General features: G+C 50.2%; 1 protein-coding gene across 1 annotated transcript; it reads right to left on the bottom strand.

Annotated features, from left to right (window-relative positions):
- Positions 1-271: 271 nt before the first annotated feature.
- LOC112450568 lies at positions 272-11,044 on the bottom strand. The gene is made up of 2 exons (XM_037980931.1): positions 6,841-11,044; positions 272-5,047 (listed from the first exon to the last, which is right to left on the bottom strand). The coding sequence occupies exons 1-2, from the start codon at positions 10,904-10,906 to the stop codon at positions 525-527; spliced, it is 8,589 nt and encodes a 2,862-aa protein (XP_037836859.1). The 5' UTR covers positions 10,907-11,044; the 3' UTR covers positions 272-524.
- Between the last annotated feature and the right edge of the window lie 1,190 nt (positions 11,045-12,234).

The raw sequence follows: 12,234 nt of genomic DNA, 5'->3' as shown, positions 1-12,234 counted from the left end.
AGGAGGCAGATGAAAGCTTGTAGAACTTTTATTCCTCTCTTGGCAAGGCGAATAGCGTACAACCAACTTCACAGCTAGCGTCTCCCGAACTAACTCACCCAGCTCTTCTTCTTCTTCTCCCCCGTTGCTCTCTACCACCCCCTATCGAAAGGCCGGGCCTGTAACACTACCCCCACTCTGGATGATGTTTAAACATATTTAACATTACTCCAGCAACCATAACTGGTTAGAACCAAATCCTCCAAAATCTAAGCTAGAACACTTCGTCAATGGTCTAATGTAAACAGACACTACAGTGCAAGACAATACACCTTTACAATAACTAGCCAAAGGCAAGTAAAAGAAAAATAATAATCCACTGCATGAAGCATATTACTCTAGGAACTGAAACAGGCGTGCTGTATACATGTTTTTTTTTTTTTTGTTTTTTTTTATCCCCCACCTGAACTGGGCAGTAACCCGCCTACACCCAGATTCAGGCAAATAAAGAAAACAAAAGAGTTCATCCTTATGCAGGTGGACATCTAGCCGCTGACCCACTGACCAAATCGGTCAGGGGGTCTGCGTCTCCTCTGTGGTCTTTCCTGAGGTCCTGCTCCTTGAAGGACCGGCGGCCGCTGATCCCCCACAGAACCCTCTGTATCATTGTCTTCCGGTAGAACCTGGCCAGCTTCCTTCTGAATATGATTGTCTCCATACGAAGCTGAATCGACAGACCGAGACTGAGATGGGTCGTCTATTGCTGAGTCCACCATCTCTGAGAAGCTATCCCAGGGATTTAAAGGCCCGTCATGATCCACATCCAAAGAAGCATTGACCACTGGTGGAGGTACCTCAACTGCTGCTGGGCCATGAGCGTCTTGGAAAACCCAGCTATTGTTCAACGGGGTCCTGGCGTAATAAGGCTTGAGTTTATCATGATGAACCACTTTAGCTCGTGACTTTGGACCCTTCTTGATGCAATAAACAAGGTCGTCCAATGTTCCAGTGACAAAATAGGGACCTTCGTAGGAAGGGAGGAACTTCCGTATTCTGTTCCTCACTTTCTTCGTGCCCTTGATCAAGAGCCAAACAGCTTCCCCAACCTTATACTGTAGTTTGTACATGTTTTTGTTATACTGTCTCTTAGCTCGTTCAGAAGCCCTACCAAGCCACTCCCTGGCCAGTTGATGAGAGAGTTGTAACCTCTCTTTTTGTTGCATGACACATTGTGGGATGTTGGAACAGCCATTGTCAGGGAAGGGAACAGCAACAAGATCAATTGGCTCGGTTATTTCTCGACCAAACAGCATCATGTTAGGTGTAAATCCAGTAGAGCTGTGCTTTGTGGCCCGGTAAGCCATAAGTGCATATGGAAGCATCAGATCCCACTCCCAATGGCAGCGTTCTGCAGTGGTGGCCAGAATTTTCTGCAAAGTGGCATTAAACCGTTCCACCTGGCCATCGGATTGGGGACGAAATGGGGTAGTTCGTGTTTTTTCAATGCCCAGCAGCTCACACATGCTCTGGAAAACAGCAGATTCAAAATTGGTGCCCTGGTCACTATGGAGTGAGTGTGGGGCTCCATATCTGCAAACCCATTCAGACACAATCTTCTCCGCCACAGTGGGAGCTTGCTCGTCAGATAGGGGATAAGCTTCCACCCACTTACTGAAATAGTCCTGCACCACCAATATATAGCGGTTGTGTCGCTCAGTTTCATTTAAAGGTCCCATCAGGTCAACTGCTACCCTTTCCATGGGGGCACCAACCCGCACAGTTCCCATGGCTGCCTGGGGCGTTTTCCTTGGTCGAGCCTTGGCTGAACAGCTGATGCAGGTACGGCACCACAGAGTAACGCCATCTCTCATATTATACCAGTAATATCTGCTTTTCAGGCGCGACAGAGTCCTCTCTGCTCCAAAATGACCACCTACGGGCCCGTCATGCAGTTGCTCCATTACAGAGCTGTGGTAACAGTGTGGCAATACTATCTGTGGGTAGAAAACTTTGCCCCCACTGCAATAAAACTTCCTCAACATGATTCCATCTTTCCTGTAGAGTCTCTTCCACTGTGACCACAGAGCTTTGGTGGCCGGGCTACATGCTGCTATGCTGGCCCAGGCCGGACGATTTTCCCCTTTATCCATCCATTCCCAAACTGGTCCGATGTCAGGGTCATTCTTTTGGGCGGCAGCAAGCTGCTCATTAGTCCAACCACGGAACAGGTTAGGCTGAGGTGCTTCGCTCACCTGGTGGACTTTGGGATGAGTGGAGTTCTCCCTGTTGCCATTTATACAGTTGCCCACTACCCCCACTAGAGGTCGCCCTGGGGAAGTTGAAAAGTCAGTTTGGGCTGATGAGCTATGCATTAGGTCACACTGCACAGCCTTGTGTTGAAACTGTTTCCTGCCCAGCTCTGGATCTGATATGTGACATACACAGTTCTCACGGCAGGGCTTCCTGGAAAGAGCATCCGCATTTAGGTGTTTAATTCCTGGGCGGTGAACCACCTGGAAATCATACTCCGCCAGTTTCTCTAACCAGCGAGCAAGTTGACCTTCAGGCTCCCTCAGTCTGGTGAGCCACCGTAGGCTGCTGTGGTCAGTTCGAATGGTAAAGTGTCGCCCCAGCAGGTATTGTCTGAAATGTGAGGTGAACTCCACCACAGCCAAAAGTTCCCGTCTAGTGGTGCAGTAGTTCCTCTCAGTAGCCGACAGACATTTGCTGCCATACGCCAGGACTCTCTCCTCCCCCTCCTGTATCTGAGAGAGAACGGCACCGATACCACAGTCACTGGCATCAGTGTCGAGGAGCAACTCACCACTATCCAGAGGGTAGCCGAGGACAGGCGCTGACGTCAGGCGCCGTTTTAACTCTTCAAGAGCCTCCTGGCATTGAGTTGACCAGTTAAAACGAGCATACTTTTTGGTGAGCTCGTGGAGTGGCTTGGCAACTGTGGCAAAATTTTCTACGTAACGGCGATAATATGAAGCTAGCCCCACAAACTGTCGCACCTCTCTCACGTTTCGAGGGGTGGGCCACTCCTGTACACGCTGAATCTTCTGCGGGTCTGTGGCAACCCCTTCAGCTGAAACTTTGTGGCCTAAGAAAATTACTTGCTCCCGAAACAGGCAGCATTTGGAGGGTTTGAGCTTCAGGTTAGCTCCACGCAGCCTGGCAAACACATGCTCCAGTCGCTCCAACATCTGACCAGTGTCTCGTCCTAGAACTATAATGTCATCGAGATAAACCAAACAGGTCTCCCATTGCAGCCCTGCCAAGACACGGTCCATGAGCCTTTGAAACGTGGCTGGAGCATTACACAGTCCAAAAGGCATCACGTTCCATTCAAAAAGCCCCTTACGTGTGCAGAATGCAGCGGCTCTTCTCGCCCGAGGTGTCATTTCCACTTGCCAGTACCCAGATGTTAGGTCGAGTGTGCTGAAGAACTTAGCCGTGGAGAGGGTGTCCAGGGTGTCTTGAATCCGAGGCAGTGGGTACGCATCCTTAATTGTTTGTTCATTCAGGGCCCTGTAATCCACACAGAGCCTAGAGCTCTGATCCTTCTTTCTTACCATCACAATTGGTGCTGCCCAGCTGCTATTACTGGGTTGGGCAAGGCCAGCCTCCAAGCTCTGAAGCACCTGCTGGTCAGCTGCTTCCTGTTTCTGCCGAGCCATTTTCCGGGGGGGCTGCTTCACAGGAGGTCCTACAGTGGTCAGGATGTCATGTTTCACAATGCTGGTGCGACCCAAATCATTTGGGCCAGTGGAGAACACATCGCCATATCGCTGCAATAACTGGCCCAGTTGACGACGGTCCTCTTCCAACAATCCACCACAGCTGTCAGCATACAGTTCCTGGAGATGGTTCGGTATAGAAAAAGGGACAGGGTTAACAGATTCATGCACAATATTGGCTCTGTCTGCTCCAGCTGCCTGGAGCTCCTTTCCTGCAACAACCTGAACTGGCTGAAGCACTCCAGCCACCGCTCCTTTGTTTACCTTAACAGGGATGGTGCCAGGGTTGAAGATCCGGATGGGTAAGCTGGCTGACTGCTGCTGCTGGACAACAACATGGGCCACAAGAACATTGTGCTTTTCAATGAAGGCTTTAGTGGGGCTCAGCATGAGAACCCTGCTGGCCGTATGGCAAGGTCGGTAGAGACCAGGCACCACATACTCGCGCCCAGGCTCCAGGACCGTGGTACGGGCCACCCTCACAACGTGTACCCCAGCCTGGAACTCAAAACCTAACTGGGGAACCTTCTCTCCAAACAGAGTTATTTCCTTACGCCCATAGTCCAAACAGGCACTTGACTGCTGCAGGAAGGGTTGACCTAAGATGACCTCTGTGCTCTCAGCTGTGTCAGCAATGATGAAGTTCACATCCACCATCTTGTTTCCAATATGGACTGGGAGGACAACCTCTCCCAGCACAGGCAGCCCCTCCGGCCCGATTCCCTGCAGTGTTTGTGCAGATGATGGCTGGATGGTGGGTCTACACTCTAAAACAAACGAGTTAAAGTCACGCAGGGACAGCACGTTTCTCCGGGCACCAGAGTCTAAGAGGGCACATATTTCTATTCCATGGATCAGAATTTGAATGCACATGTCCTCCTTCCCGTTTTTAGTGCAGATAATCACAGTGTCTGGTGTGGATGGCTTTTTGGGATGTGTTTGCTTTACTTTTGGTTGGTGTGGTGAAGGGCAGCTTCTCTGTAGATGACCCACACCAGAGCAGTTATGACATATGACATTGCTTAAATGTTTGTTCTTACTTGAGATGGATTTCTGTCGATGTTTCTCACGTGGCCCCCATTGGGTCAGGTTGCGGTCCTCATGCACCATTGCTAGCCTGGCCCCTTGAGGTGTCGAGTTGCGTGCGGTGGGCCGCATCAATTGTGTGACTGCACGGGCGGCCATCCTTGTGGCTTCATACCTTTGGGCGATTCCATAAGCCAACGCAAGGGTGCGTGGTCGTTCCTCTAACAGTTTTTGGATCAGATCAGGGTCTGCTAGAGCATTAGTGAAAATCTCCACACTAACGCGATCTTGCTCTCTCTCTGTACAGTTGGCATAAACAACAGAGACCTTTTCATAGATGTCATCTCTTAGAACATGTAGAGCTTCTCCAGTTTTCCTGACTCTTTGCCTCAATTCGATGCCAATAGCTGCAGCATGTTCTGAAGAAGCCCCATAGGCAGCTTCAACCTCCTCAACAATCCGCTGATAGCTCCAATCAGCTGATCTGGGATTTTTATGGACAATGGCTCCAGCTGGACCGGTGAGGCAGAATTTTAACTGGACAGCTTTAGTCTTTTCAGTCCAGTGATTAGCCGTAGCACAGCATTCAAACTGGTAAAGGAAGCCTTTCCATGAACCTGCTCCATCAAAATGGCCTGGCTGCAGTATTGGGATCTTCTCATCACATGTTCGACACTCACTGCTGTTTATGTCGTTTAATCCATGTACAAGATTACAGGAACCGAAGTGCTGAACCGGAACTGAAGTATTTTCCGGCTGGGGTGAAATACAAAATCTGTGATTGTTCTCTACTCTGCCCAATGATCCTACAACATGATGTACGGAGCCTCCGCTCGTGTGGGGGAAATCCTGTCGTGCGGGTGGGCAAGTTTGCAGTATGTGTCCAAAACCCTCCGACTGGTTAACGAGCGGTACTGCGTGGGTCAGCGATGAAGCTACACAGCGTTCCCAGTTAGGTACATTTAGCGGGGAAGGAGGAAATCCAGCTGCACCTCGGCTATTAGTCTTATTATCCATATAACATGTCGTCACGCGGGGCGTGGATGCTACGTTCTGAGCACCACCACGACTTGGACAGAAATGGGCTAAACTCTCACCGCAGTTAGTCGTTCGCTGGTCCGGCGTTGTAAAAGGGTTGTAATGTTCTGACGGTGGCGGGGTCAGTGGCCATGGTGTAGCTTCACTTGCCGCTGGAGTTAATTCCCTGCTGGTCACCAACCGATCATCACGCCACTCCATTTCATCACAGAAGCCCGCATTGTCCTGTCGGGTCTCTTCTATATCCACCAGGAAGGGGTTTAAGCTTACTCTTCGGCTCCTTCCCTCCATTTGCGTTGATACTCCGGTAGCAGTGTCGGCGCCAGTCGCAGCCATCTTGGGAACTTCCAGAAAATTCTTTCGGCCTCCTTCATCCATTTCTTGCCGTTCCCCCCGCCTTTTTCTAGCAGAGCGATCCCGGACGAGCCCCCAGTGTTACCTAATAAGTCTATTTCGGCTCGTCTGCAGGTAACGAGCTCTAAAGGTTCTGCTCCGCTGGCGGCAAAACAAGGAGGAGGCAGATGAAAGCTTGTAGAACTTTTATTCCTCTCTTGGCAAGGCGAATAGCATACAACCAACTTCACAGCTAGCGTCTCCCGAACTAACTCACCCAGCTCTTCTTCTTCTTCTTCCCCGTTGCTCTCTACCACCCCCTATCGAAAGGCCGGGCCTGTAACACTACCCCCACTCTGGATGATGATTAAACGTATTTAACATTACTCCAGCAACCATAACTGGTTAGAACAAATCCTCCAAAATCTAAGCTAGAACACTTCGTCAATGATCTAATGTAAACAGAGACTACAGTGCAAGACAATACACCTTTACAATAACTAGCCAAAGGCAAGTAAAAGAAAAATAACAATCCACTGCATGAAGCATATTACTCTAGGAACTGAAACAGGCGTGCTGTATACATGTTTTTGTTTTTTTTTTTTTTTTTTTTTTTTTTTTTTATATCCCCCACCTGAACTGGGCAGTAACCCGCCTACACCCAGATTCAGGCAAATAAAGAAAACAAAAGAGTTCATCCTTATGCAGGTGGACATCTAGCCGCTGACCCACTGACCAAATCGGTCAGGGGGTCTGCGTCTCCTCTGTGGTCTTTCCTGAGGTCCTGCTCCTTGAAGGACCGGCGGCCGCTGATCCCCCACAGAACCCTCTGTATCATTGTCTTCCGGTAGAACCTGGCCAGCTTCCTTCTGAATATGATTGTCTCCATACGAAGCTGAATCGACAGACCGAGACTGAGATGGGTCGTCTATTGCGGAGTCCACCATCTCTGAGAAGCTATCCCAGGGATTTAAAGGCCCGTCATGATCCACATCCAAAGAAGCATTGACCACTGGTGGAGGTACCTCAACTGCTGCTGGGCCATGAGCGTCTTGGAAAACCCAGCTATTGTTCAACGGGGTCCTGGCGTAATAAGGCTTGAGTTTATCATGATGAACCACTTTAGCTCGTGACTTTGGACCCTTCTTGATGCAATAAACAAGGTCGTCCAATGTTCCAGTGACAAAATAGGGACCTTCGTAGGAAGGGAGGAACTTCCGTATTCTGTTCCTCACTTTCTTCGTGCCCTTGATCAAGAGCCAAACAGCTTCCCCAACCTTATACTGTAGTTTGTACATGTTTTTGTTATACTGTCTCTTAGCTCGTTCAGAAGCCCTACCAAGCCACTCCCTGGCCAGTTGATGAGAGAGTTGTAACCTCTCTTTTTGTTGCATGACACATTGTGGGATGTTGGAACAGCCATTGTCAGGGAAGGGAACAGCAACAAGATCAATTGGCTCGGTTATTTCTCGACCAAACAGCATCATGTTAGGTGTAAATCCAGTAGAGCTGTGCTTTGTGGCCCGGTAAGCCATAAGTGCATATGGAAGCATCAGATCCCACTCCCAATGGCAGCGTTCTGCAGTGGTGGCCAGAATTTTCTGCAAAGTGGCATTAAACCGTTCCACCTGGCCATCGGATTGGGGACGAAATGGGGTAGTTCGTGTTTTTTCAATGCCCAGCAGCTCACACATGCTCTGGAAAACAGCAGATTCAAAATTGGTGCCCTGGTCACTATGGAGTGAGTGTGGGGCTCCATATCTGCAAACCCATTCAGACACAATCTTCTCCGCCACAGTGGGAGCTTGCTCGTCAGATAGGGGATAAGCTTCCACCCACTTACTGAAATAGTCCTGCACCACCAATATATAGCGGTTGTGTCGCTCAGTTTCATTTAAAGGTCCCATCAGGTCAACTGCTACCCTTTCCATGGGGGCACCAACCCGCACAGTTCCCATGGCTGCCTGGGGCGTTTTCCTTGGTCGAGCCTTGGCTGAACAGCTGATGCAGGTACGGCACCACAGAGTAACGCCATCTCTCATATTATACCAGTAATATCTGCTTTTCAGGCGCGACAGAGTCCTCTCTGCTCCAAAATGACCACCTACGGGCCCGTCATGCAGTTGCTCCATTACAGAGCTGTGGTAACAGTGTGGCAATACTATCTGTGGGTAGAAAACTTTGCCCCCACTGCAATAAAACTTCCTCAACATGATTCCATCTTTCCTGTAGAGTCTCTTCCACTGTGACCACAGAGCTTTGGTGGCCGGGCTACATGCTGCTATGCTGGCCCAGGCCGGACGATTTTCCCCTTTATCCATCCATTCCCAAACTGGTCCGATGTCAGGGTCATTCTTTTGGGCGGCAGCAAGCTGCTCATTAGTCCAACCACGGAACAGGTTAGGCTGAGGTGCTTCGCTCACCTGGTGGACTTTGGGATGAGTGGAGTTCTCCCTGTTGCCATTTATACAGTTGCCCACTACCCCCACTAGAGGTCGCCCTGGGGAAGTTGAAAAGTCAGTTTGGGCTGATGAGCTATGCATTAGGTCACACTGCACAGCCTTGTGTTGAAACTGTTTCCTGCCCAGCTCTGGATCTGATATGTGACATACACAGTTCTCACGGCAGGGCTTCCTGGAAAGAGCATCCGCATTTAGGTGTTTAATTCCTGGGCGGTGAACCACCTGGAAATCATACTCCGCCAGTTTCTCTAACCAGCGAGCAAGTTGACCTTCAGGCTCCCTCAGTCTGGTGAGCCACCGTAGGCTGCTGTGGTCAGTTCGAATGGTAAAGTGTCGCCCCAGCAGGTATTGTCTGAAATGTGAGGTGAACTCCACCACAGCCAAAAGTTCCCGTCTAGTGGTGCAGTAGTTCCTCTCAGTAGCCGACAGACATTTGCTGCCATACGCCAGGACTCTCTCCTCCCCCTCCTGTATCTGAGAGAGAACGGCACCGATACCACAGTCACTGGCATCAGTGTCGAGGAGCAACTCACCACTATCCAGAGGGTAGCCGAGGACAGGCGCTGACGTCAGGCGCCGTTTTAACTCTTCAAGAGCCTCCTGGCATTGAGTTGACCAGTTAAAACGAGCATACTTTTTGGTGAGCTCGTGGAGTGGCTTGGCAACTGTGGCAAAATTTTCTACGTAACGGCGATAATATGAAGCTAGCCCCACAAACTGTCGCACCTCTCTCACGTTTCGAGGGGTGGGCCACTCCTGTACACGCTGAATCTTCTGCGGGTCTGTGGCAACCCCTTCAGCTGAAACTTTGTGGCCTAAGAAAATTACTTGCTCCCGAAACAGGCAGCATTTGGAGGGTTTGAGCTTCAGGTTAGCTCCACGCAGCCTGGCAAACACATGCTCCAGTCGCTCCAACATCTGACCAGTGTCTCGTCCTAGAACTATAATGTCATCGAGATAAACCAAACAGGTCTCCCATTGCAGCCCTGCCAAGACACGGTCCATGAGCCTTTGAAACGTGGCTGGAGCATTACACAGTCCAAAAGGCATCACGTTCCATTCAAAAAGCCCCTTACGTGTGCAGAATGCAGCGGCTCTTCTCGCCCGAGGTGTCATTTCCACTTGCCAGTACCCAGATGTTAGGTCGAGTGTGCTGAAGAACTTAGCCGTGGAGAGGGTGTCCAGGGTGTCTTGAATCCGAGGCAGTGGGTACGCATCCTTAATTGTTTGTTCATTCAGGGCCCTGTAATCCACACAGAGCCTAGAGCTCTGATCCTTCTTTCTTACCATCACAATTGGTGCTGCCCAGCTGCTATTACTGGGTTGGGCAAGGCCAGCCTCCAAGCTCTGAAGCACCTGCTGGTCAGCTGCTTCCTGTTTCTGCCGAGCCATTTTCCGGGGGGGCTGCTTCACAGGAGGTCCTACAGTGGTCAGGATGTCATGTTTCACAATGCTGGTGCGACCCAAATCATTTGGGCCAGTGGAGAACACATCGCCATATCGCTGCAATAACTGGCCCAGTTGACGACGGTCCTCTTCCAACAATCCACCACAGCTGTCAGCATACAGTTCCTGGAGATGGTTCGGTATAGAAAAAGGGACAGGGTTAACAGATTCATGCACAATATTGGCTCTGTCTGCTCCAGCTGCCTGGAGCTCCTTTCCTGCAACAACCTGAACTGGCTGAAGCACTCCAGCCACCGCTCCTTTGTTTACCTTAACAGGGATGGTGCCAGGGTTGAAGATCCGGATGGGTAAGCTGGCTGACTGCTGCTGCTGGACAACAACATGGGCCACAAGAACATTGTGCTTTTCAATGAAGGCTTTAGTGGGGCTCAGCATGAGAACCCTGCTGGCCGTATGGCAAGGTCGGTAGAGACCAGGCACCACATACTCGCGCCCAGGCTCCAGGACCGTGGTACGGGCCACCCTCACAACGTGTACCCCAGCCTGGAACTCAAAACCTAACTGGGGAACCTTCTCTCCAAACAGAGTTATTTCCTTACGCCCATAGTCCAAACAGGCACTTGACTGCTGCAGGAAGGGTTGACCTAAGATGACCTCTGTGCTCTCAGCTGTGTCAGCAATGATGAAGTTCACATCCACCATCTTGTTTCCAATATGGACTGGGAGGACAACCTCTCCCAGCACAGGCAGCCCCTCCGGCCCGATTCCCTGCAGTGTTTGTGCAGATGATGGCTGGATGGTGGGTCTACACTCTAAAACAAACGAGTTAAAGTCACGCAGGGACAGCACGTTTCTCCGGGCACCAGAGTCTAAGAGGGCACATATTTCTATTCCATGGATCAGAATTTGAATGCACATGTCCTCCTTCCCGTTTTTAGTGCAGATAATCACAGTGTCTGGTGTGGATGGCTTTTTGGGATGTGTTTGCTTTACTTTTGGTTGGTGTGGTGAAGGGCAGCTTCTCTGTAGATGACCCACACCAGAGCAGTTATGACATATGACATTGCTTAAATGTTTGTTCTTACTTGAGATGGATTTCTGTCGATGTTTCTCACGTGGCCCCCATTGGGTCAGGTTGCGGTCCTCATGCACCATTGCTAGCCTGGCCCCTTGAGGTGTCGAGTTGCGTGCGGTGGGCCGCATCAATTGTGTGACTGCACGGGCGGCCATCCTTGTGGCTTCATACCTTTGGGCGATTCCATAAGCCAACGCAAGGGTGCGTGGTCGTTCCTCTAACAGTTTTTGGATCAGATCAGGGTCTGCTAGAGCATTAGTGAAAATCTCCACACTAACGCGATCTTGCTCTCTCTCTGTACAGTTGGCATAAACAACAGAGACCTTTTCATAGATGTCATCTCTTAGAACATGTAGAGCTTCTCCAGTTTTCCTGACTCTTTGCCTCAATTCGATGCCAATAGCTGCAGCATGTTCTGAAGAAGCCCCATAGGCAGCTTCAACCTCCTCAACAATCCGCTGATAGCTCCAATCAGCTGATCTGGGATTTTTATGGACAATGGCTCCAGCTGGACCGGTGAGGCAGAATTTTAACTGGACAGCTTTAGTCTTTTCAGTCCAGTGATTAGCCGTAGCACAGCATTCAAACTGGTAAAGGAAGCCTTTCCATGAACCTGCTCCATCAAAATGGCCTGGCTGCAGTATTGGGATCTTCTCATCACATGTTCGACACTCACTGCTGTTTATGTCGTTTAATCCATGTACAAGATTACAGGAACCGAAGTGCTGAACCGGAACTGAAGTATTTTCCGGCTGGGGTGAAATACAAAATCTGTGATTGTTCTCTACTCTGCCCAATGATCCTACAACATGATGTACGGAGCCTCCGCTCGTGTGGGGGAAATCCTGTCGTGCGGGTGGGCAAGTTTGCAGTATGTGTCCAAAACCCTCCGACTGGTTAACGAGCGGTACTGCGTGGGTCAGCGATGAAGCTACACAGCGTTCCCAGTTAGGTACATTTAGCGGGGAAGGAGGAAATCCAGCTGCACCTCGGCTATTAGTCTTATTATCCATATAACATGTCGTCACGCGGGGCGTGGATGCTACGTTCTGAGCACCACCACGACTTGGACAGAAATGGGCTAAACTCTCACCGCAGTTAGTCGTTCGCTGGTCCGGCGTTGTAAAAGGGTTGTAATGTTCTGACGGTGGCGGGGTCAGTGGCCATGGTG

This window comes from Kryptolebias marmoratus, linkage group LG17 (assembly GCF_001649575.2).
Source record: "Kryptolebias marmoratus isolate JLee-2015 linkage group LG17, ASM164957v2, whole genome shotgun sequence".
NCBI lineage: Eukaryota > Metazoa > Chordata > Actinopteri > Cyprinodontiformes > Rivulidae > Kryptolebias > Kryptolebias marmoratus.
The sequence above is the reverse complement of the archived record's forward strand: the minus strand, read 5'-3'. Positions and strand labels throughout refer to the sequence as shown.